The sequence below is a fragment of the Stegostoma tigrinum genome, chromosome 39, assembly GCF_030684315.1.
Source record: "Stegostoma tigrinum isolate sSteTig4 chromosome 39, sSteTig4.hap1, whole genome shotgun sequence".
In the NCBI taxonomy this organism is placed as follows: Eukaryota; Metazoa; Chordata; class Chondrichthyes; order Orectolobiformes; family Stegostomatidae; genus Stegostoma; species Stegostoma tigrinum.
In genome coordinates this window covers 11,158,632-11,180,515 of record NC_081392.1, presented here as the reverse complement: position 1 = coordinate 11,180,515, position 21,884 = coordinate 11,158,632, and the positions used below count along the sequence as shown (strand labels likewise).

At 43.5% G+C, this 21,884-nt stretch overlaps 1 protein-coding gene across 7 annotated transcripts in view; it reads left to right on the top strand.

Moving 5' to 3' along the window:
* The window catches only part of npas1 (neuronal PAS domain protein 1), a 392,502-nt gene that overhangs the window by 357,848 nt on the left and 12,770 nt on the right, over nucleotides 1-21,884 (top strand). For all 7 annotated transcript variants that reach the window (XM_048522247.2, XM_048522249.2, XM_048522251.2 and 4 more), the window contains 4 exons: nucleotides 1,726-1,919; nucleotides 12,043-12,149; nucleotides 16,031-16,178; nucleotides 20,978-21,093. In XM_048522247.2, coding sequence (XP_048378204.1) covers nucleotides 1,726-1,919; nucleotides 12,043-12,149; nucleotides 16,031-16,178; nucleotides 20,978-21,093 — 565 coding nt within the window. The remainder of the gene's footprint in view (nucleotides 1-1,725; nucleotides 1,920-12,042; nucleotides 12,150-16,030; nucleotides 16,179-20,977; nucleotides 21,094-21,884) is intronic.

The window sequence follows — 21,884 nt, the reverse complement described above, 5'->3', positions numbered from 1 at the left end:
ATCTACTGCGTGCGAGCAAGAGCAATGAGTAAAGAGGGAAATACAGGCTGACAATCTTTGACATTTTCCTCGGGAAGCGAAGAATTGTCAGACTGTGGCGCAGCATTGCCCCCTTGTGGCTGAATCACAAAACAGGATACAGTCGAAAACATTCGATCGCTTCTACTAAACTGAATACAAAATTTGGAGTGCAGTCTTCATTAAGCTCCTGTCCAATTCTCTCTGCTCCGTTTTATCCACATTTGTTTTCCACTTCCGTATCTCTCCCTTCATCTTTTCTGGCCAGTGTGGTCCATACTGAAGGACTAGTTTCTAAATTGTCTTGAGCATGGGATTCTATGGTTCTATGGGATTTTGAACCAAGAAAGATCCCTGCCTGCCTGTTTAAGTGGATTTTTCAGGCTTAAGGCTATTTGTGGAAAGAGAAACAGGAGAGGTCTTTATGGCGCCCAGGTCAATATCTACCCCATATCCAACATTACTAAAAACCAATTATCAGGGCAGTCAATGTACTGCTGCTTTTGGGAGCTTGCTGAGCATAAAATGGTCATTTACCAACGTATTTTAAGACTGTAAGACATAGGAACAGAAGTAAACCATTCAGCCTGCCCACTATTCAGTGAGATGGTGGCTGTTCTGATAATCCTAAACTCTACTTTCCTGCCTTTTCCCTATAATCCTCGAATCTCTTACAGCCTTGAATATACTTAAAGATCCAGCCTTGACAGCCCTCTGTGGTAAAGAATTCCACAGTTTCTCTACCGTCTGAGTGAAACTTCTCATCTCTGTCTTAAATGGGTGACCCCTTATTCCCTCTGGTCATAGACTCTGCCACAAGGGGAAACAACCTCTCCGTATCTGCCCTGTCAAGCCCGCTAAAAGTCTTGTACGTTTTAATAAGGTCAGCTTTCATTCTTCTAAACTCCAATGAGTACAGGTCCTATCTGCTCGACCTCTTCTCATGAGAAGTTACCTCTATACCCAGAGTCAGTCTAGTCTTCACTGGACTGCCGCCAGCTGTGGTCTGACTAGCTAGCAAGACTTTCCCATTTTTATACTTCATTCTCTTTGAAACAAAAATCAACATTACATTTGCTTTCCCTATCACCTGCTGAACTTGGATGCTAGCTTTTTGTGACTTATGTGGAAGAACAAGCAATGGTGCCCAGTGTGGTGCTCAAATCCACAATCCTGCGATTAAGGGTCTTGTACTCTACCAACTGAACTAATCAGCATTGTGTTGAATTTTAAATGATGTTTGGGTCATGCTACTTGGCCTCTCAGGGGTGGGATGAAGGCTCGATAGATTAAAGAGGGGAATTCCAAACATCAGGGTGAAAGTAAGACCCTATGACACAGGAGCAGGAATTAGGCCTTTCAGCCCGTCAAGTCTGCTCTGCTATTCAATCGTAGCTGATAAGTTTCTCAACCCATTCTCCCGCCCTGGCCCCATAACCTTTGATCCCCTTAACAATCAAGAACCTATCTATCTCTATCTTAAGTATGCTCAATGATCTGGCCTTTGTAGCCTTCTGTGCAGTGAATTCCTTAGAAGTACCACTCTCTGGCTGAAGATGTTTCTCCTCATCTTCGTTCTATAGGGTCTTCCCTTTACACTAAGGCTATGCCCTTGAGTCTTAGTCTGTCCTCCTAATGGAAACATTTTCCCAACGTCCACTCTATCCCGACCTTTCAGTAATCTGTAAATGGCTCTTTCTGTCACAGGTTATCCATGTCACAGGGCGTTTGCGATCTCGGATTTTGTTGCCTCATGCTCGTGCTGTTCCCACCAGCTTTATGGGGATGGTGGCTCTCGCCCATACTCTCCCGCCTTCCACCATCAATGAGGTTCGGATTGAGTGCCACATGTTTGTCTCCCGGGTCAGTCTGGATCTGCAGATAATCTACTGTGAAAACAGGTCAGTGTCTAAGTTTTGAGCTTGAAATACCCAGATTATTCCACTTTATGGACGGCTACACTTGGACATATCCCTTCACTCTACGTAGTTATTTCTGCACTTTTTGTTTGCATTTCTGAGTCTCCCTCGATTTATTTTTCTGTCTGTGTCTCTATTTATGCTCTGACTGTTCAGAACAAGAATGAATTTATTGAAAGAGCGGTGATGTTCTCGGCAGTCATGAGCAAGGGACATTGAAGAAATAATCGAAAATTGGAGTATGTAGCATTTACCTAAGTCAGACAGAACTCATCCATAGGTAAATCGGAAACCATTGAAGGACATAGATTATGAGCAGAGACAAGGAGAACCTTCCCTCCAATGTGCAGAATACCCCAAGCCACAAACTTATGGCAACACAAACCTATGCTACTTCTTCGGTGGGTCTTTCTCTCTATCATTCTCTGTCTTCCATTGTCCATATTCCAGTCTCTAAATATTTCTCTACCTGTACATCTTTCTTCATTTTTTTTTGTGTCTGTCTCTTTGTCCCTGACTCACTTTATGCCTTTCTGTCTCTCTCCATGTATCTGTGCGTGTGTCTCTCTCTCTGACCACATAACTGTGTCTGTCTTCCTCAGCTGTCCGACTCTCTCTCTGTCTCTTACTGTCACTCTCTCCCTGCCCGTGTCTTTCTTTCGCTTTCTGTCCATCTTGTAGTTTTTCTATCTCTCTTTCCCTCTCTTCTGCTCTCATTCAATGTCTTTATCTTTTTGTCCATGTCTCCCACTGTCTTTGGAGCTTTGCCTGTGTGTTGAATCCTTAATTATCTGCTTTGTTTCCTGTCAGTCTATCCACTGGTCCTATGTCTGTCTAGCTGTTTGTCCACCTGTCTATTGGCCCTATCTTCTTAATCTAACAGTTTGTTCGATTATACAAACATGTCTGTTGGACTGGCTGTTTTATCTCCATCCATCTTGAATGTGTCAGCATTGTGTACCTGTTTGGAATGATTTGTCCAGCTCTCTGCCAAAACTATTACAGCTCTCTCTTTACCTCTCCCAGGAATGAGCAAGCCAGATTCTTACAGGTTCTGTAAGACCATATGATAGTGGATGCAGTCATGTCTTGAGACAAGAATACAGCTGATTGAAAAAACACTGCTTAATCTCCTGTAGTCTGTCTCCCTGTCTTACATTTATTTAATCTTGTATCTATCTATCTAATTCTTTTATTTATCCATCAACCTATTTATTGGTGCTACCATCTATCCATCTGATCATATATCTAAAATTTGGATAGAGAGAAGAACCAATGGATAGAGATGCAAATAGAGAGATCAATATACAACAGACTAATGTCAATCTTAGGCCTCCTGTGCATATTTAAAACATGAAATTCAATTTCTGTTAATATGTATGAAAAAGAATTATGCTTTGTTCAGCACAACAGTGCTTACTGTAGAATTGACCTTCTGTTGCAAGTGTTATGATCCCAGCTGATCAAGTCAGATCCCAGACTTAAAACCATTATTATTTTTGTTTTGTCCTATTTAATGTTGTGGCCTTTCACTGTAAACTAAACACACAAGGGGGTAGATTTGGTTTTAACTATAAAACAGAAGTTTATTATGTAAGAGGTAGAATGGGCGGGGGTAGTGTAGTGTTAATATCACTGGTTCAGTCATTTAGAACACTAGATTAATGTTCTAGTGACATAGATTCAAATCCCACAACAGCGCATGGTGAAATTTGAATTTTATAAAAATCTGGAATTAAAAAGCAGGCATAATATTATCATGCTATCATGTTATTATCATGTTATCATAATATTATCAGGTTACCACTGTCGATTGACATAAAAACCCATCTGCTGTCCTCTCTCAGTCTGGCCTACATGTGATTAGGAGGGCTGCTCCTTGGATGCTGTGCTTTTCCAGCTTCACATCTATTGACCCTGGCCTACATGTGATTAAAAACCCATAGTTAACTGCCTTCTGGCATGCCACTCAGTTCACTGGCCATTTATTGGTCAGTATATTGAGTACGGGCACTGGGAGGTCATGTTGCGGCTGTACAGGACAATGGTTAGGCCACTTTTGGAGTACTGCGATTAATTCTGATTTGCTTGTTATAGGAAAGATGTTGTGAAACTTTAAAGGATGCAGGAGAGACTTAAAAGGATGTTGTCGGGGTCGGAAGGTTTGAGCTATGGGGAGAGGCTGAATACACCGAGGCTATTTTCATTGAACCGCTACACTGTTGAAGCAGACCATTCAGCCCATCAAGTCCACTCTGCCTCTGCGAGCAGCATCTCTCCCAGAACCACCCCCTACCTTATCCTTGCATATCCTACTCTAGACACTATGGGGCAATATAGCACGGCCAATCCACCTAACCGGCACATTTTTGCACTGTTGGAGGAAACCGGAGAAGCCATAGGAAACCCATACAGACATAGGGGCAACATTCAAACTCCATACAGACAGTCACCCAAGGCTAACCACTGAGCCACTGTGCTCCCCTGTGGAATGTTGGAGGCTGAGGGGTGAACTTATAGAGGTTTATAAAATCAGGAGGGACATGGATAGGGTGAATAACCAAGGTCTTTTTCCCAGGTTAGGGGAGACCAAAACTAGAGGGTATAGATTTAAGGTGAGGGGGAAAGATATTAATGGAACCTAAGAGACAACTTTTTCCACACAGAGGATTGTGTGCTTGTGGAATGAGCTGCCAGAAGAAGAGGTGGGTATAATTACAACATTTAAAAGGCATCTGGATGGGTATATGAATATGAAGGGTTAAAAGGGATATGGGCCAAATACTAGCAAATGTGACTGGAGTAATTTAGGATATCTGGTCAGCGTGGTCGTGATGGACTGAAGCTATATTTCCATGCTGTACAACTCTGTGATTCTTTGCATGACCAATCAGCAAAGTACACAAACCATACAAGAATATATATATAAAAAAAACAAACTATAAGCACGAAACGCACTTTAAAGATTTTAAACATCCAAAAATCTCCAAGGTCTACATCCAAGCTCTACAAAATCATGAGAGGTATAGACAGGGTGGATAGCAAAAAGCTTTTTCCCAGAGTGGGGGACTCAATTACTAGGGGCCATGAGTTCAAAGTGAGAGGAGGAAAGTTTAAGGGAGATATGCATGGAAAGTTCTTTACACAGAGGGTGGTGGGTGCCTGGAACACGTTGCCAGCGGAGGTGGTAGACGCAGACACGTTTGCGTCTTTTAAGATATATTTGGACAGGTACATGGATGGGCAGGGAGCAAATAGACACAGACCGTTAGAAAATAGATGACAGCTTAGACAGAGGACCTTGATCGGCGCAGGCTTGGTGGGCCGAAGGGCCTGTTCCTGTGCTGTAGGTTTCTTTGTTCTTTGTTATCCAGCAAAACCAAATCTTGTCTATTCCCCAACACCATTATTTTATTGGTAATTAAAACCCAGAGGCATTTTTCTTCCCTATCAGATCTGTATCTTGACTTTTTTGACTTTCTCAGTCATCTAACAATCTACAGATTTCCAACCAAACACTATTGACCTATAGATTTTTGCAAACTATGTTGTTTCATTGTACCCTATTTCCGCAACTGAACTGAACAAACACCATTTTTTCTAGGAGAAACTATTCTTGCTTCTGTTTCCAGTTGGTCGTCTTCAAACCGAACTCCAAGCTCTTAACTAAGTGAAAAGAAATTTAAACAAAAAGAACTCGCTCATCCTACCAACTACAAAGCTAATGGCTTAATGTTATTTTAATTTTCCGCCTTCTTCTCCAGACTCAAAACACGAACTGTGTTTCTGTTTCCATGGATGCTGCCAGATCCGCCAAGTTTCTCCGTCATTTTCTGTGTTTGTTTCAGATTTCCAGCATGTGCAGCATTTTTCCTTTTATTATAAAATGAACAGACTTCCGTTAACACTCCAGGAAGCCTTCAGTCATTTTATTTTACTTATACTGCTTTAGAATTATGGTTCTGAAACTACTGACTTAAATAATTATAACCCATATGCCACAAGGATAAAATCCAAACTAAACAAAGAGATTAGTATGTGGAAATCACATATCTTTCATCCCCAGACTTTGCAAGTGTTACAGTTTAAAGACATGAATAAAATGTAAAGCTTTCTAATACGATTTTGAGCCCTATCTCTGTCTTTCTCATGTTTGCCCATTCCTATTCTTATTGCAAAGTGTTGTCTATCCTTACTGGTTCTCGTTAATTTTTATGTGCAAATCTCGGGGCATCTTAGAAACTCATCTTAATGATTAAAGAGACATAGTAATTGGAACCAGGTTGACCTCATTGACTATGAGAACATTGATTAAGGTTGTTAACCTGAGCCAATCAGGACTAATATAAGCTGGCTGACTAAGCAGGAGATGAGAATCTCGAGCTAAGGCGACTGACTCTGAGCTGGTTGGCCACAGCCAGTGTACTGCGCACAAATAAATAAAGGGTGACTTGGTGATGGGATACCAGCCACTTTGCAGTTATTTCGGTGGCAATGTGAGAGAGCACAGTATACGCTGTTACAGATCAAGGATACATAGAACATAGAACATTACAGCACAGTACAGGCCCTTCGGCCCTCGATGTTGTGCTGACCTGTCATACCGATCTCAAGCCCATCTAACCTACACTATTCCATGTACGTCCATATGCTTATCCAATGACGACTTAAATGTACCTAAAGTTGGCGAATCTACTACCGTTGCAGGCAAAGCGTTCCATTCCCTTACTACTCTGAGTAAAGAAACTACCTCTGACATCTGTCCTATATCTTTCACCCCTCAATTTAAAGCTATGCCCCCTCGTACTCGCCGTCACCATCCTAGGAAAAAGGCTCTCCCTATCCACCCTATCTAACCCTCTGATTATTTTATATGTTTCAATTAAGTCACCTCTCAACCTTCTTCTCTCGAATGAAAACAGCCTCAAGTCCCTCAGCCTTTCCTCGTAAGACCTTCCCTCCATACTAGGCAACATCCTAGTAAATCTTCTCTGCACCCTTTCCAAAGCTTCTTATAATGCGGTGACGAGAACTGTACGCAATACTCCAAGTACGGCCGCACCAGAGTTTTGTACAGCTTCACCATAACCTCTTGGTTCCGGAACTCGATCCCTCTATTAATAAAAGCTAAAACACTGTATGACTTCTTAACAGCCCTGTCAACCTGGGTGGCAACTTTCAAGGAACTTCGGTTCCGGTCTTCTATGAGAAGCAGTTGGTGCAGGTACCACTGATGGTAGTAAAAGGCTTGGGTCCAAGGCTATTGGGGTGAAATTGGTTGAGAAAGATTCACCTTGATTGGCTCAATATGTTTTGATTGGGGAAGTGCTGCCTCAGTGAAGTCCTAGTGAAATACCCAGAAATATTTCAGGAAGGACTTGGGACTATCAAAGGGGCCAAAACCACTTTACATGTTGGCCGGGAAGCAATTCCGAGATTTTCCAGGACCCGCCCGGTTCCCAATTGCCTTGCAGGCAAAAGTAAAGGCTGAAATCAGGAGGCTGGAGAGTGAAGGTAACGGCTCAGCTTGCCTTTGTGGGAATTTTAAGCAAACTGTAAACCACTTTTCACAGCTGGATAAATACCCAAAACCTCGCAGAGAGGACTTGTTTGCAAAGTGGGTGGGGGTGCTGTCCTTCATGAAGGTGGACCTGAGCCGTGCCTACCTGCAGTTGTGACTGGATGAGGAGTGCCAGAAATATGCTACACTTCGTACACATAAGGGTTTATACCAATATACAAGATTGCCATTTGGGGTATCATCAGCCTGTGCTCTTTTCCAGTGACCATGGACAATGACATATTAATAACCGGTAGACCAATAAAGAGCACTTAGAAAACTTGGACATAGTGCTTAGATGTTTCTCCCAGGCAAGAATACACCTTAGAGGGGAAAAATGTGTGTACCAGGAACCCCAAGTGACCTACTTCGGTTACAGAGTAGACAAAACTGGGTTACACCAGTTGGAAGATAAAGTGAGGGTGATCAAAGGAGCCCAGATTCCCACATCTGTACCCGAGTTTGGGTCTTTCCTTGGGATATGAATTATTACAAAAAATTCATGCATAACCTGGTTTCCATCTTGCACCCGTACACCTGCTTTTAAAAAAGGGTCAGGCTTGTAAATGGTTGCATAGCCAAGAGGTAGCCTTTAGGGAAGTGAAAAAGCAGCTACCATCATCTAAAGTGTTGGCCCACTATGACCCAAAGCGAGAGGCAGTGCTGAAACGTGATGCCTCCCCGTACAGTATCGGGGTAGCGTTGGCCCATCAGTGGTCCAACGGAGAGGAACATCTATAGCTTATGCTTCCCGGACTTTGGCTGATGCTGAGCGGAAATACACCCAGATAGAGAAGGAAGATTTGATGGTCACCTTTGATGTGAGGAAGTTCCACCAGGACTGTTATGGACGGGAATTTGTCATAGTAACAGATCGTTAATCCTTGCTCGGGCTACTGCCGGAAGACAAGGTGGCGCTGCCTGTAGCTTCCAGTACACTTCGGCTTTAGGTCCGAATTCTCAGCGCATACAAGTTAGAACACTTTCCAGGAAGGCAAACCGCTAATGTAGATGCCTTGAGCTGCCTCCCACTGGCAGATACTCCACCAGTGGTGCCCCCCCGGAAGCGTCTGTTTTGGTTTAGAACTCCTGCACGCCTTTCTGGCCACTGCTGATAATATCTGGCTGTGGACACAAAAAGCTCTGGCCCTAGCAAAACTGAAACAGCTGGTGGTAATGGGTGAACAGAAGGGCCATTGCAGCAACCCGAATTGGCGCCTTTCTGGTCCTGGCACAACCAGATCATCGTAGAAGACGGCATATTACTGTGGGGAGCAAGTTCGATTGTTCTGAGTAAATGTCACTGCCAGATAGTGGATGAACTCCACCAGGGTCACTCAGGGGTTTCCAGGATGAAGATGAGGAGGAATGGCTGGTGGCCAGGATTGGATGCCAACATATCTGTGTTGGTGGGGCAGTGCCCACTGTGCCAACAAGGACAAAAATTGCCACCAGCAACATCCCCACATTAGTGGGAATGGCAGGGTAAAACCCGGGACTCGACTGCATATTGACTATACCAGTCCTTTCATGGTGCTAAGTATTCCTGGTCATTGTGGATGAAAGTGGTTGAACATGCATAATGTTTGTTCGGCAAACTCAGGGATGACAGTTTGAGAAGCTGAAAGCATCATTTGCAATACATGGACTCCTGGAAGAATTGGTCACGAACAATGGGACATTATTTACCATCATGGAATTTGAATATTTTGTAAAGTCAAATGGCATTTGGTACATAAGGGCATCATTCATACCATCCATCGTCCAATGATCCAGCAGGAAGAGCGGCCCAAACGTTTCCCATATCCCTGCTGCCCTTTTCTTGCAATGCAGAATAGTCACTATAATCAATCAATTAGTCATTGGAAAGTGTAAAGGAAGATGTACTCTGTACCTAACCCCGTGCTGCCCCTTTAGAGGAAATGTTTTATGAGGACAGTGTAGAGACCTTTACTTTCAGTTTAAAAGAATAGAGTAAGTTTTACTCTGTATCTAACCCCCTGCTATACCTGTCCTGGGAGGATTTGATGGACCTGTCGAGGGAGTTTTACTTTCAGTTTGAAAGAGTAGGGGGAACTTGACATTGTACCTGACCCCATGCTTACCTATCCTATAAGTGGTTTATAGGAACATTGTTGAGAGGGAAGCTTTATTTAACTGTTTAAAAGAGTAGCAGGAGCTTCTCTGTCCCTGTCCTGGAAGTGTTTGATGGGGGCAGTGTTGGGGGAATTACGCTTCAGTTTAAAAGAATGTAGAAAGTTTTATTTTCAGTTTAAGAAAAGAGGAAGCTTTGCTCTGTATCTGATTCCCATGCTGTACCTGTCCTAGGAGTGCCAAATGGGGCCAGTGTAGCAATCAACTAATAATGATAAAAGAATGCCAACTAAATGGATCTCACAATGTGGAGCTGGAGGAACACAGCAGGCCAGGCACATCAGAGGAGCAGGAAAGCTGATGTTTCAGGCCCGGACCCTTCAGAAATGGGGGTGGGGGAAGGGAGCTCTGAAATAAATAGTGGGGGTTGGGGCTCGGTAAGATAGGTGGGATGGTGATAGGTGAGTGCAGCTAGGCAGTGGTGGGGATTGGCCAGTGAGGCAGGAGGAGCAGATAGGTGGGAGAGAAGGTGGACAAGTTGTGTCAGGTTGAGGAAGAGGGGATGAGAGGGAGGGTCATGGAATGAGTCTGGGGGTGGGCAGATTTTGAAACTGATGAATTCCATGTTTAGGCTTTTGGGCTTTTGGTTCCCAAGGCAGAATATCAAGTGCTGCTCTTCCAGTTTCTGGTTGGCGTCATTGTGACACTGGAGGAGGGCCAGGATGGACCTGTCGTCCAGGGAGTGGGAGAGGGAGTTAGAGTGGTTCATGACCAGAAGGCATTGTCATTTGTTGCGAACAGAGCGTAGGTGCTCCACAAAGTGGTCTCTGAGATTCTGCTTTGTCTCCATTGTAGAGGAGGCCACATCGGGAGCAGCAGACCATATTAGTGCATGCACGGGGGAATCACTGTCTGATGTGGAAGGTTTTTTTGGTTCGTTGGATGGAGGTGATGGGGGAGGTGTAGCACTTCCTGCAGTTGCAGGGAAAGGTACAGGGGTGGTGGGGCTAGTGGGGAGTGTGGAGCGGATGAAGGAGTTGCAGAGAGAGTGGTCTCTACAAAAGGCAGATGGGGGTGGGATGCAAAATATAGACTGCACCCTGCTGTAACCCACCTTCCCGCAAGAATGCGATCCCCTACTCCCAATTCCTCTGCTTCCGCCACGACTGCTCCCAAGATGGGGCCTTCCACTCCCGTTCCATCCTAGATGTCCTTTTATTTCAAGGACAGCAACTTCCCCCCTTCAGTGGTCAAAAATACGCTTGACCGCATCTCTTGTATTTCCCGCATCTCTGCCATCACATCCCCTCTCCCCAACAAAAATAAAGCCAGAATTCCCTTTGTCCTCACATATCATCCCACAAACCTTTGGATTCAACATACCATTCTCAGCCACTTCCACCACCTGCAATCCAATCCCACAACCAAAAACATATTTCACACCCCACCCCTATCTGCCTTCCGTAGGGACTGCTCTCTCTGCAACTTCATCGTCCACTCCACACTCCCCACTAGCCCCAGCACCTTTCCCTGCAACCGCAGGAAGTGCTATACTTGCCCCTACATCTCCCCCATCACCACCATCCAAGAAACCAAAAAAATCTTCCACATCAAACAGAAGTTCACCTGCGTATCCGCTAATGTGGTCTTCTGCATACACTGCTCCTGTGGCTTCCTCTACATCGGTGAGACAAAGTGGAGACTCAGAGACGACTTGTAGAGCACCTGCGCTCTGTCTGCGACAAATGACAACACTGTCCAGTTGCGAACCACTTCAGTTCCCCTTCCCACTCCGAAGGCAACATGTCCATCCTGGGCCTCTTCCAGTGTCACAATGATGCTACCCAGAAACTGGAGGAGCAGCACCTCACATTCCGCCTCAGGACCCTACAAAGCAATGGTCTCAATGTGGACTTTACCAGTTTTAAAATCTCCCCAAGCCCGGCCTCATCCCATGACCAACCCACCCTCTCATCCCCGCCTCTTTAACCTGACACAACCTGTCCGTCTTCTCACCCACCTATCTGCTCCCCCCACCTCACTGACAAATCCCTACCACTGCCTACCTGTACTCACCTATCACCATCCCACCTACATTCCCCAGCCTCACCCCCCCGCCACTATTTATTTCAGAGCTCCCTTCCCCCTCCCCCATTTCTGAAGAAGGGTCCTGATCCAAAATGTCAGCTTTTCTGCTCCTCTGATGCTGCCTGGTCTGTTGTGTTCCTCCAGCTCCACACTGTGTTATCTCTGGCTACAGCATCGGCCGTTCTTACTATCTCCAACAAAATGGATCCTATTCTTTGTCTTAATTCACAAAATGTGTATGACAACATGACATGGAGATAGTTTGGGTTTTGGAGAAATGGATGATCTGTCACTGAAATTGAAGTTGTTGCATGTAATACATAAACACATCCTAAATTGCACTTCTGTTTTTATTGAATGCAGGATTTCTGATTACATGGACCTATCCACCACAGATGTTGTGGGGAAAAACTGCTATCACTTCATTCATGCTGAGGATGTTGAAGGAATCAGGCACAGCCACCTGGACTGTAAGTATCTTCTTTTTCTTGATATTTGGATATTTCTTGTGAGATACTGTTGAGTTATTATGAGGCATTCATAAGTATTCTAAAGGATCTTTCAATTTATCACTGCTAAGGGATTGCCTGTCATGGTGCTATTTAGATTAGGAACAAAAGCTTTATAAAATCTAATCTGTGGAGGAAGAAAGATTCTAAAAATGTGCTCTAGATTCTGTAGTGTATTGAAAATTGGAATGTACATTTTGTTCATTTGAAGCTACCATACACACATGTACCAGCAGAGGGAGTCTAGAACAGGAGAGATAACAGGGAAACTGTTCATCAGGAACAAAAACAGAGGTTCTTATTTAGATAACAAAGTGTGGAGCTGGATGAACACAGCAGGCCAAGCAGCATGTTAGACCACCAAAGCTTCCGGAGGGAGGAGGGTAACTTCTTCAGGTTAGGCATCCCTGGAAGAGGCTTTGCAGCGAGGTTAGAATTGTATCAGAGATAATCAGAACTGCAGATGCTGAAGAGTCCAAGATAACAAAGTGTGGAGCTGGATGAACACAGCAGACCAAGCAGCGTCTTAAGAGCACAAATTCTTATTTAGATGTTTGTTTGTGTAGTTTTTGGCACATCTAGCAGTTTCTGCACCAAGCATGTCACAGATGTTCCACCAACTGCCACCACTGCTAACCCCCCCGCCCAAGACATTGAGCAGAACACAAGAAGGGAGGAAGAACTCTATTTTTAGTTATATTCCGGTTATACCTTAATATCTTCTGCAACTCAAAATGGCACCAGAGTGTTGCAACGTATTACACTTTTCACTACATTTGTTAAATACAAGTGACAATAAATCATTCAATATATTCAATATGTTCAGGCCCTGTGACTTCACTGTGATGGCAGTGCTTTTTATTGCTTTAAGGCCAATGTCACCACTAGGTGGAGCAACTTGCACACATGTGGTGTGAAACTATTGTAGACTACATCATGACAAAGAGACTGAGTGGCTTCAAAGTGTACTAACAGTTACTGAGTTGAAAAACTACAACTAACTTCAGTAAGTATTGAAAGGAGGGAAAGTTCTGTTCTAGAATAGTTACATTTTGTGGAAGTTGTGGCCTGTGAATGTGCAGATGTTGCTGAAAGAGTCATACAAGGAAGAAAGTGTGGGTAGGTAACTGGGAGCAGACAGGTCGCAGCACTTGGATGGTTAGAGGGGAGGGGACAGCTAGTGTAACAGCAAGCTGATTTCAGACTGGATGGTGGAACACTGAGCCGAGCCTCCAGCATGCTCATGGCAGGGCAGTGAGTTGACATCAGCGGAAATGCGCACACGTCTAGCATAACAGGTGAAACCTACTTCCTGTACTCATACGCATCACTGACATCAGGATCACTGAGTGCCAACAACTTCCTGTACCACTCTGGTGTCAGGACATGCACCCGGAATGTGGGTGTCACTGCCTGGCTTAGCAGCTGCTGCCCATCCCTATTTGCCCCTTGAGATGGTAGTGATGAGCTGCCTTCTTGAACTATGGCTGTCTATGTGGTATAGGGACACCTACAGTGTTGTTAGGGAGGGAGTTCCAGGATTTTGACCCAGCAATATATCCCCAAGTCAGGATGGAGAGTGGCTCAGAAAGGAACTTGCATGAACTGCTGTTCCATGTATCTGCTGACCTTGTCATAGAGTAATAAGGCATGGAAACAGACCCTTTGGTCCAACTTGTCCATGCCAAGTTTCCCAAACTAAACTATTCCCACATGTCGGAATTTGGCCCATTTCCAGTGACATTGAAGTGTGGCTGCTGTTGTAACATGAAAAATGCAGAAGGTAACGAATTCCAATATGCATAAAGTGCTGGAGAAACTCAGCCTTCTTGATGATAGAGGTTGAGGGTTTGGAAGGTACTGTTGGAGAAGTCTGGATGGGCTGCTTCAGCTTTCTGTTGATGGCACATATTGCTGCTACTGAACATCCATGGTAGAGACAGTGAATGTTGAAAGTGCTGGATATGGTGCTAATCAAGTAAGAGGTTTCATCCTGGATGGTGTAAAGACTCCCGTATGGCTGAAGTTGCGCTCATTCAGGGAAGTGAAGAGTATTCCATCACATTCCTCCTTGTGGTTTGCAGACAGTGGACATGTTTTAGGATGTTTAATTCATTGCTGTACCTGTCCTGGAATTGTTTGGAGACAGTGTTGAGAGTGCTTTACTTTCACTTTAAAACAGTAGAAACAGCTTTATTCTGTGCTGTCTCGGCCAGGCCAGGTAAGGATGATAGACTTCATTCCCTAAAGGACATTAGTGAACCCAACGTGATGAGTTCTTACAAAAATCAATGATAGTTGTCATGGTTACCATTACTGAGACTAGCTTCTAATTACAGATGTATTAATTGAATTTAAAATTCCCAGCTGTTGTGATGGGATTTGAACCCACATTGGCAGACCATTAGCCCGGGGGCCTTTGGGTTCCTAGTCCATCATCATTCTCCATATTTGATTTTTGAGAGAGGAATTGGTGCCCAGGAAAAAGATTTACAAGGGAAGAAGGTGAGAGGGAAATGGCAACCAATTATTTGGAGCTGTTATTATTGTATAGTTGTGTAAAATGCTGCCAGGAACAGAGTTTCTTTTAAGTCTCTGTTTGTCGCACACAACTCCCACAAGGAATAAAGATATATCCGTCACAATTTATCTTAACTGCAATCAATAGCACTCACTGAAGTGGGGAACTTCAGCAAGATTGGAGACTTAAATCTGTTTTGTTGTTGCAGTATTAAAATGGAGCGTTTGCTGAATTGAATTTAAAGCTTTTTATTTCTGCGCTGTCACAGTTCAACCCATCAATCACTGAATCCAACTGCTAGAGCCAAGCAGGAGAGACTCCTTGGTGGTGAAGTGAAGCAGAGAGAAAGAGGGAGGGAGACAGTGACGAGGAGGAAGACAGAGAAAGTGTGTATGAGAATATTGAACCACAGATGTGAATGTGTGCCAGGATGAAGGGCAGATAAATAAAAACAAAGAATGACTGGGGAAATAAATTGAAAAATAATGCATCAGAAGTGTTCCTCCAGCCCAGTGCCACTGATTCCACTCAACCCAGTGCTTAGTGTCTTTGTATCTCTACTGGTATTAATCCAACTCCCTCATATTGTCACTCAAGAACACCCCTCTCTCATCCAGCAACCTGTGATACTTACCATACCTCAACTGAAACTAACCCAGCTCCCCAAGTCACACAGTAACCTCCCTCTCTTCTCCAGTGGTATTACTGATTGTATTACCACTGATATTAATCCAGCTTGCTCACACTGTCATTCATAACCCCACTCGCCTAGTACCTTGTGTTACTGATTGCATCCCTACCGATGTTAATCCAGCATTGGGGACGGCAATGGCCTCCTGGTATTATCACTGGACAGTTAACCCACGTAGTGTTCTGGTGACCTGGGTTCAAATCCCACCACAGCAGATGGTGGAATTTGAATTCAGTAAATATATGAAATTAAGAGTCTAATGATGACCATGAATCCATTGCCGATTATGTTGGTGGGGGGATCCCGTCTGGTTCACTGATGTCCAGGAACTGCAATCCTTACCTGTTCTGGCCTACACATGACCCCAGACCGAAAGCAATGTGGTTGACTCATAACTGCCCTCTGGGCAATTAGGGATGGGCAATAAATGCTGGCCAAGCCAGCAACGCCCTCATCCTGCAAATGAGTAAAGGAAAAACAAGCTCCACCATGGTCATTTAGTAAGCTCTTTTCCCCCAGTACCGTGTACTGACTGTATCCCTACCAATATTAATCCAGCCTTCCCTCTGCATCATGACCCTCCCCCCACCTCTCTATGCCATTAACAGTCCCTCACTCTTCTTCCTCCAGTGTTAAACAAGGGGCAGGTGGTCACCAAGTACTATCGCTGGATGCAAAAGAATGGAGGTTACATGTGGGTGCAGTCCAGTGCAACCATCTCCATCAACGTCAAGAATGGAAATGAGAAGAACATCATCTGGGTCAACCACGTGCTGAGGTGAGCCTAAGCCTGTGCCAATGTAACACAATCGGTGGGCAGAATTGGGAATCAAGATCTGAGTATCGCCAAGTCTGCCCCCACCCTCGGTATGAAGGAGGAAAGAGGAAATCATGATATTTATCCCTGTACCCACATGCCCAAAAACACATTATCTGGCTATGTACCTCATTGCTGTTTATGGGATCTTGCTGTGCATGAACAGCTCCTGCCCATCTCCCTTTTTACAACACTTCCAAAGCACTTCATTGGCTTTGAAACTCTTTTTGATGGTCCTGAAGTGTGAAGGAGTTGCAACCCTTGCTTATCTTAGTGATGGCTGGGACACTGACCAGATACACCCTACCCCTCCCTCACCTTCCCTTCCTTTCTCTAATCACAACCTGCCCACTCTATCTCCACAGCCACATTCTCCTGGGTGAACCTAAGGTGGGTCAAATTCCTGAAACTCATTCCCTAATAGTCCTGTGGGTGTCCCTTTCCAAATTCGAGTCAGTCATAGAGTCCTGCAGCACCAAATCAGTCCCTTCAGCCCAACTTGTCCATGCTGACCAGGTTTCCTAAACTGAACTAGTCCCATTTGCCTGTATTTGGCCCGTATCCATCTAAATTATTCCTATCCAAACACTTGTCAAAATGTCTTTTAAATGTTGTAATTTTACCTGCCTCCCCCACTTCCTCTGGCAGCTCATTCCACTTAAGAATGACCCTCTGTGTGAAAAAGTTGCCCCTCAGGTCCCTTTTAAGTCTTTCCCCTCTCACCTTAAACCAATGCTATCTAGTTTTGGACTTGCCCACCCTGGGGAAAAGACTTGGCTGTTTACCCTATCCATGTCCCTCGGATTTTATAAACCTCCATAACATCACCCCTCAGCCTCCTACACTCCAGGGAAAATGTCCCAGCCTGTCCAGCCCCTCCTTATAACTCAGCTCTTCCAGTCCCAGTAAATTCCTCGTAAATCTTCTTTGCAACTATTTTTTTGCACAGCTGTGGTTCCAGAAGGCAGCTCACCCCACCTCCTTTGCAAGGGTAACTAAGGAGATTCATAAATGCTGGCCTAGTTCGCAAGATCCTACCCTGGAAGGAATATTTCTTTAAAAAAGAGGCAGAGAGAGAAACTCCCATCAAGGGCCCATTTGGGATCAATTTTGCACTTCTGTCCAGGCAATAAGAGCTAGTTCTGGGACTGAAAGTAATTTATAAAGTCACTTGCCGCACTTCATGATGTAGCATTTGCCCAAGTGAGCACTCAATCTAGCTCCCTCTTCTTACTGATTCAAATTCCACCATCTGTCATGGTGGGATTCGAATCTGGGTCCCTAGAACATTATCTGGGTCTTTGGATTAACAGTCTACTGGTAATAGGCCATTGCCTTCCCTTCTAGCTCCCTCTTGTCTAATACAGATTCTGTGCATCCAACACCACTGTTCAGAGGCTCACTGCTCACTGGGTGGGAGCAGGTAAATTTCTGACCTGTCCTTCTGCTTAGTGTGGCTGTCATGATGCCACTGAATCTCATGGGCAGAGTATATGTATCTCGGCAGTGTTAAGGACGCTTGATTCACTTGGTACCCCTCACACCATCTGGGCTAAGTAAACAGGAGAAGGGGACCATTCAGCCCATGTCACACTATTTGGTTAGAATGCCACTGAACTGGACCTGGACTCCATTTACCTAAGTCTGTTCCTCCTTACTAACTAACATGTTACCAAAATTGAAAATCTCACTTTGTATCTTTATCTTGAAATCTGTCAAATTCTATCAAATTGAATAGACTCGATAACTGAGCCAATTCTGGGGTAGAGGAATCCAAAGTCTCACCACCTCTGATTAAAGAAATTCCTCCTTGTCTCAGTCCCAAATGGAGAAAAAAAAAGATAATGTTCCTGATGTTTGTAGAATCCCAGCCTGGGAGAACATGCTATCTACATCCACTCTGCCATGCTTTGTAAGAATTCTGTGTGCTTCAATGAAATCATCCCTCATTCTTTGAAATTTGGGAGAAAACAGCCTCAATATCTTTCCAATACAATAACCCCACCATTCCAGGGATTAATCTAGTGACTCGTTATTGCACCCCTTCCATGGCACATCCAGAATTTCTTTTATTTTACACTACCCACTAAAAATCAGTGTTTCAATACTGCTTATTTAAGGTTTGTTTGCTCTCATATTTACAGCTCCAGTATTAATTCATAACCTAACTCTGGCCCTGGCTTTTTCGTCCTAGAGTTACTCCACATTCCCATTATCCTTGCTTTCCCCTCCCCCTCTTCAATAGCTTCTCACCCTGGCTTTGCTTCCCTCTGTCTTTGCTGCCTCCTGCCTTGGCCTTGTCTTGCTGCTTGCCAGCCTCCCACCCCTTACCTTCTGGCCATGTTTCTTCTCACTGGTGTCTTCCTCTGTCCTGTCTCACTCTTACTTTCAGATATTTGCTTCTCCTACCTCTGGTGCTCAACTCTCACTGAAAGGCTTCCACTGGTGGCAGGAGCTGTTTGCCCTGACCAACTTCTGCCACTAGATGGTGTTTCGTCAACCAAAAAAACAGGCAACTGTATTTCTTTAAAACACTGTATTGCATGTAGAATATTCTATATTGTATTTCTTTTATATTTATTGATTTTTATTTTGCAGGTTATTTCAGCTAAGAATGCACAGTATTGTATATGTGTAGAACAGTATTTCAACTTGTCTAATTTTTTCCGGGGAAAATTATACAAAGGTACCTAACCTAGACTTTAACACCAATTCCTATGGAACTTACAACTCACTTAAAGTCATTTAAAATAAAATTGCTCACTCAGTCTTAAAGTTTTTATTTCAAAGTGATAGTTTGAATTGGCACAGTACAAAACAGAAACAGTCTCCACTCTCAGCACTCTCGTTACACTTTACGAAGCTCATTACACTGTTTTCCACCTCTTATTGCTTCTTAAAGAAATAAATCTAGAGAGAATAGAATACTCTTAGGGGACTTCACAGGGTAGGTGTAGAGAGGCTGTTTTTCCATTGTGAGAAAGTCTCGGACCAGAGGGTAAATCTCTGGGAAAGAAGTCCCCCATTTAAAACAGATGAGGAGGAATTTCTTCTTTCAGAGGGTAGTGAATCTGAAATTCTTTGCAGAACACTGTCAAGGCTGGATCACTAAGTATTTTCAAGACTTAGATAGCCATATTTTTAATTAGCAAGGGAATCAAGGATACAGTAAGAAAGTGGAATTAGAATTATCAGATCAGCCATTGTCACATTGAATGGTGGAGCAGGTTTATGGACTGAATGGCCTCCATCTGCTCCCACATCTTATAATCTTAAATTACAACATACCCTGCATCTTTTGTCTGCTCCACAGAAGTCCGAAAAAGAATATCATTGCTGCAATAATATTTAGTAATCCCTACACTGCAAATAATTAGCTGTGACTAATTCAACATAAAACCATTAGTTGCTGTGATTATACTTTAATTGCAAGCTTTAATTACAGCAACTAATTAACATGCAGCCTAACAGAAGGAGCCATATTCCCTCATTATATTTAGTTCATATCTTCTTGACATGGATTGCAAGGAAAAGACTCTGTGTTCATCCTGAACTCTTGGTTTCTCTGATGCTAAGAGATAGTGTCATTTTTCTGCCAATCCTCTTCAGACTCTGCATGTTTTCACTCTTGGTATTGTAATTTAGCAACTTGTTTTCAATTGTTGAAAATTGACCTTGTCTCAAACATTTCATGATACTACCTACTGCCACTGACAATTGAGATGTTGATGTTTAGTCAGTGATCCCACCACTTGAGGCACAAATCTTCAGGTAGCAATCTGCTCACAACCATCCCTGCCAATTTCCATATGTGTTGTGGTCAGCTGTCAAGTCTATACCACCACCCTTCCCCACCAACCCTTCCAAACCCCTCCACTCTTGGTTTTGGCAACAAAGCTTTTTTTCCTACTAGATTTGGAACATGGGAATTTGTGGAAGCCATTTGGCCCAACCTGACAGTCAAAGACCTAGATGTTGGCTGATTTGCATCTTAAATTGATCTACCTGCCTTGACATTTTGAAAAATTCATTCACTGAATGCAGACATTATTGGCTGGGCCAGCATTTATTACCCATGCCTAAATACTCATGAGGTAGTGATGGAAGATCTACTTTGTGGAACTGCCGCAGTCCATCCGGCTCCATATCCTTTCATAACCTCACCCTGTCAATCTGATGTGAAAAAGCCATGGAGTTAAAAAAAGACATTCTGTTCATGATGTCAATGATCTAATCAGTTCCATTTCTCGCTATAGTCCTCGTACATCTGATTGCCTTTTAAAATGAATTATCATTTTCCCCCCACCCCTGTCATATGCAGAACATTCTGAATTTTTCCTAAACTTCTCTGCAGAATGCTCTGGATCTGATTTTAATATGATATTCCTTTGTTCTAAACTCACCAGCCTGCAGAAGAAAGGTTTCTCAAATAAAAGCAGAATGCTGTGGATGCTAGAAATCTGAAACAAACACAATAATCTGGCAAAACTCAGCAGGCCTGTAGAGAGAGAAAACAGCCAATGTTTGGAGTCTGCTTGTTCTGAAAAAAAGTCATATCAGATACCAGATCTGCTGACTTTCTGTAGAATGCTGTGTTTATTTGAAAAAATTCCTATTTACCCATGCTGACAATTTTGTTCAAAACTCTGGAAAAACACAAAGTCTCCCTCTAACACCTTCTACTTTGGATGTTTCTCTTTGTGGTAGTCTTTCATGCATGATTCATGTCACTATTTTCTCTTTACTAAATCCATTTGTAGCAAGCCAGAGCACCGAGATACCCCAATGGACATCTCCCAGCTTCCGTTGTCAGCCATTAAAACTTCCAAGCAACTGGAGTTGTCAGATTCGGAATCTGATTCCCGGGAACACTTAGGTAAAAGCAAACTGCCTGCTGTTATCCATCACTAATAGAATGTGAATAGTTTATTAATTTCTGTTTGGAAAGGAAATCTGCTATCTTTACCTGGGTCTGGTTTGTATGTGACTCCAGACCCACAACAGTGTGATTCTCAACTACTTCTGAGAGGGATAGTAGGAACTGCAGATGCTGGAGATTATCTCTACTTCTGAAAGGAAGTGGAATACTGCGAATGTAGAAATACTAAAAATACTGAGCTCCTGGCTAATGTTTTCATAACAGGACTCAAATCCCACCATGGCAGAAAGTACAATCTGAACATAAAAATAGAAAGAGTATCCACTGTATGGATTTAATATAAATTGATGAATGTTTCATTGCTAGTGAAAGTTGTACAGAAATCTGATCTAACCTCAAGTGGATCAATGCATCCAGTTCCGAGCCCTGCAACTCAGAAAGGATAGATTGATCTTGGAAAGGGTGATTGCAGTTTTCTTTTTCTTTCATGGCATGTGGGTGTTGCCAGCATTTATTGCCCAGCCCTAATTGCCCTTGAAATAAGTAACTGCTCAACTACTGCAGAAGGAAGTTAAGAGTGGAATTTGAACTTAATTAATAAATCTGGTGTGGAAAGCTAGTCTCTGTGATGAGAAGGACCATCGATTGTTGTAAAAACCCATCTGGTTCACTAATTTGTTTAGGGAAGGAAGTTGCCAACTGTACCCTGTGTGGTCCACATGTGACTCCAGATCCACAGTCAATCACATGACTCTTAACTGCTCTCTGGAAGGGAAGATAATGGAATA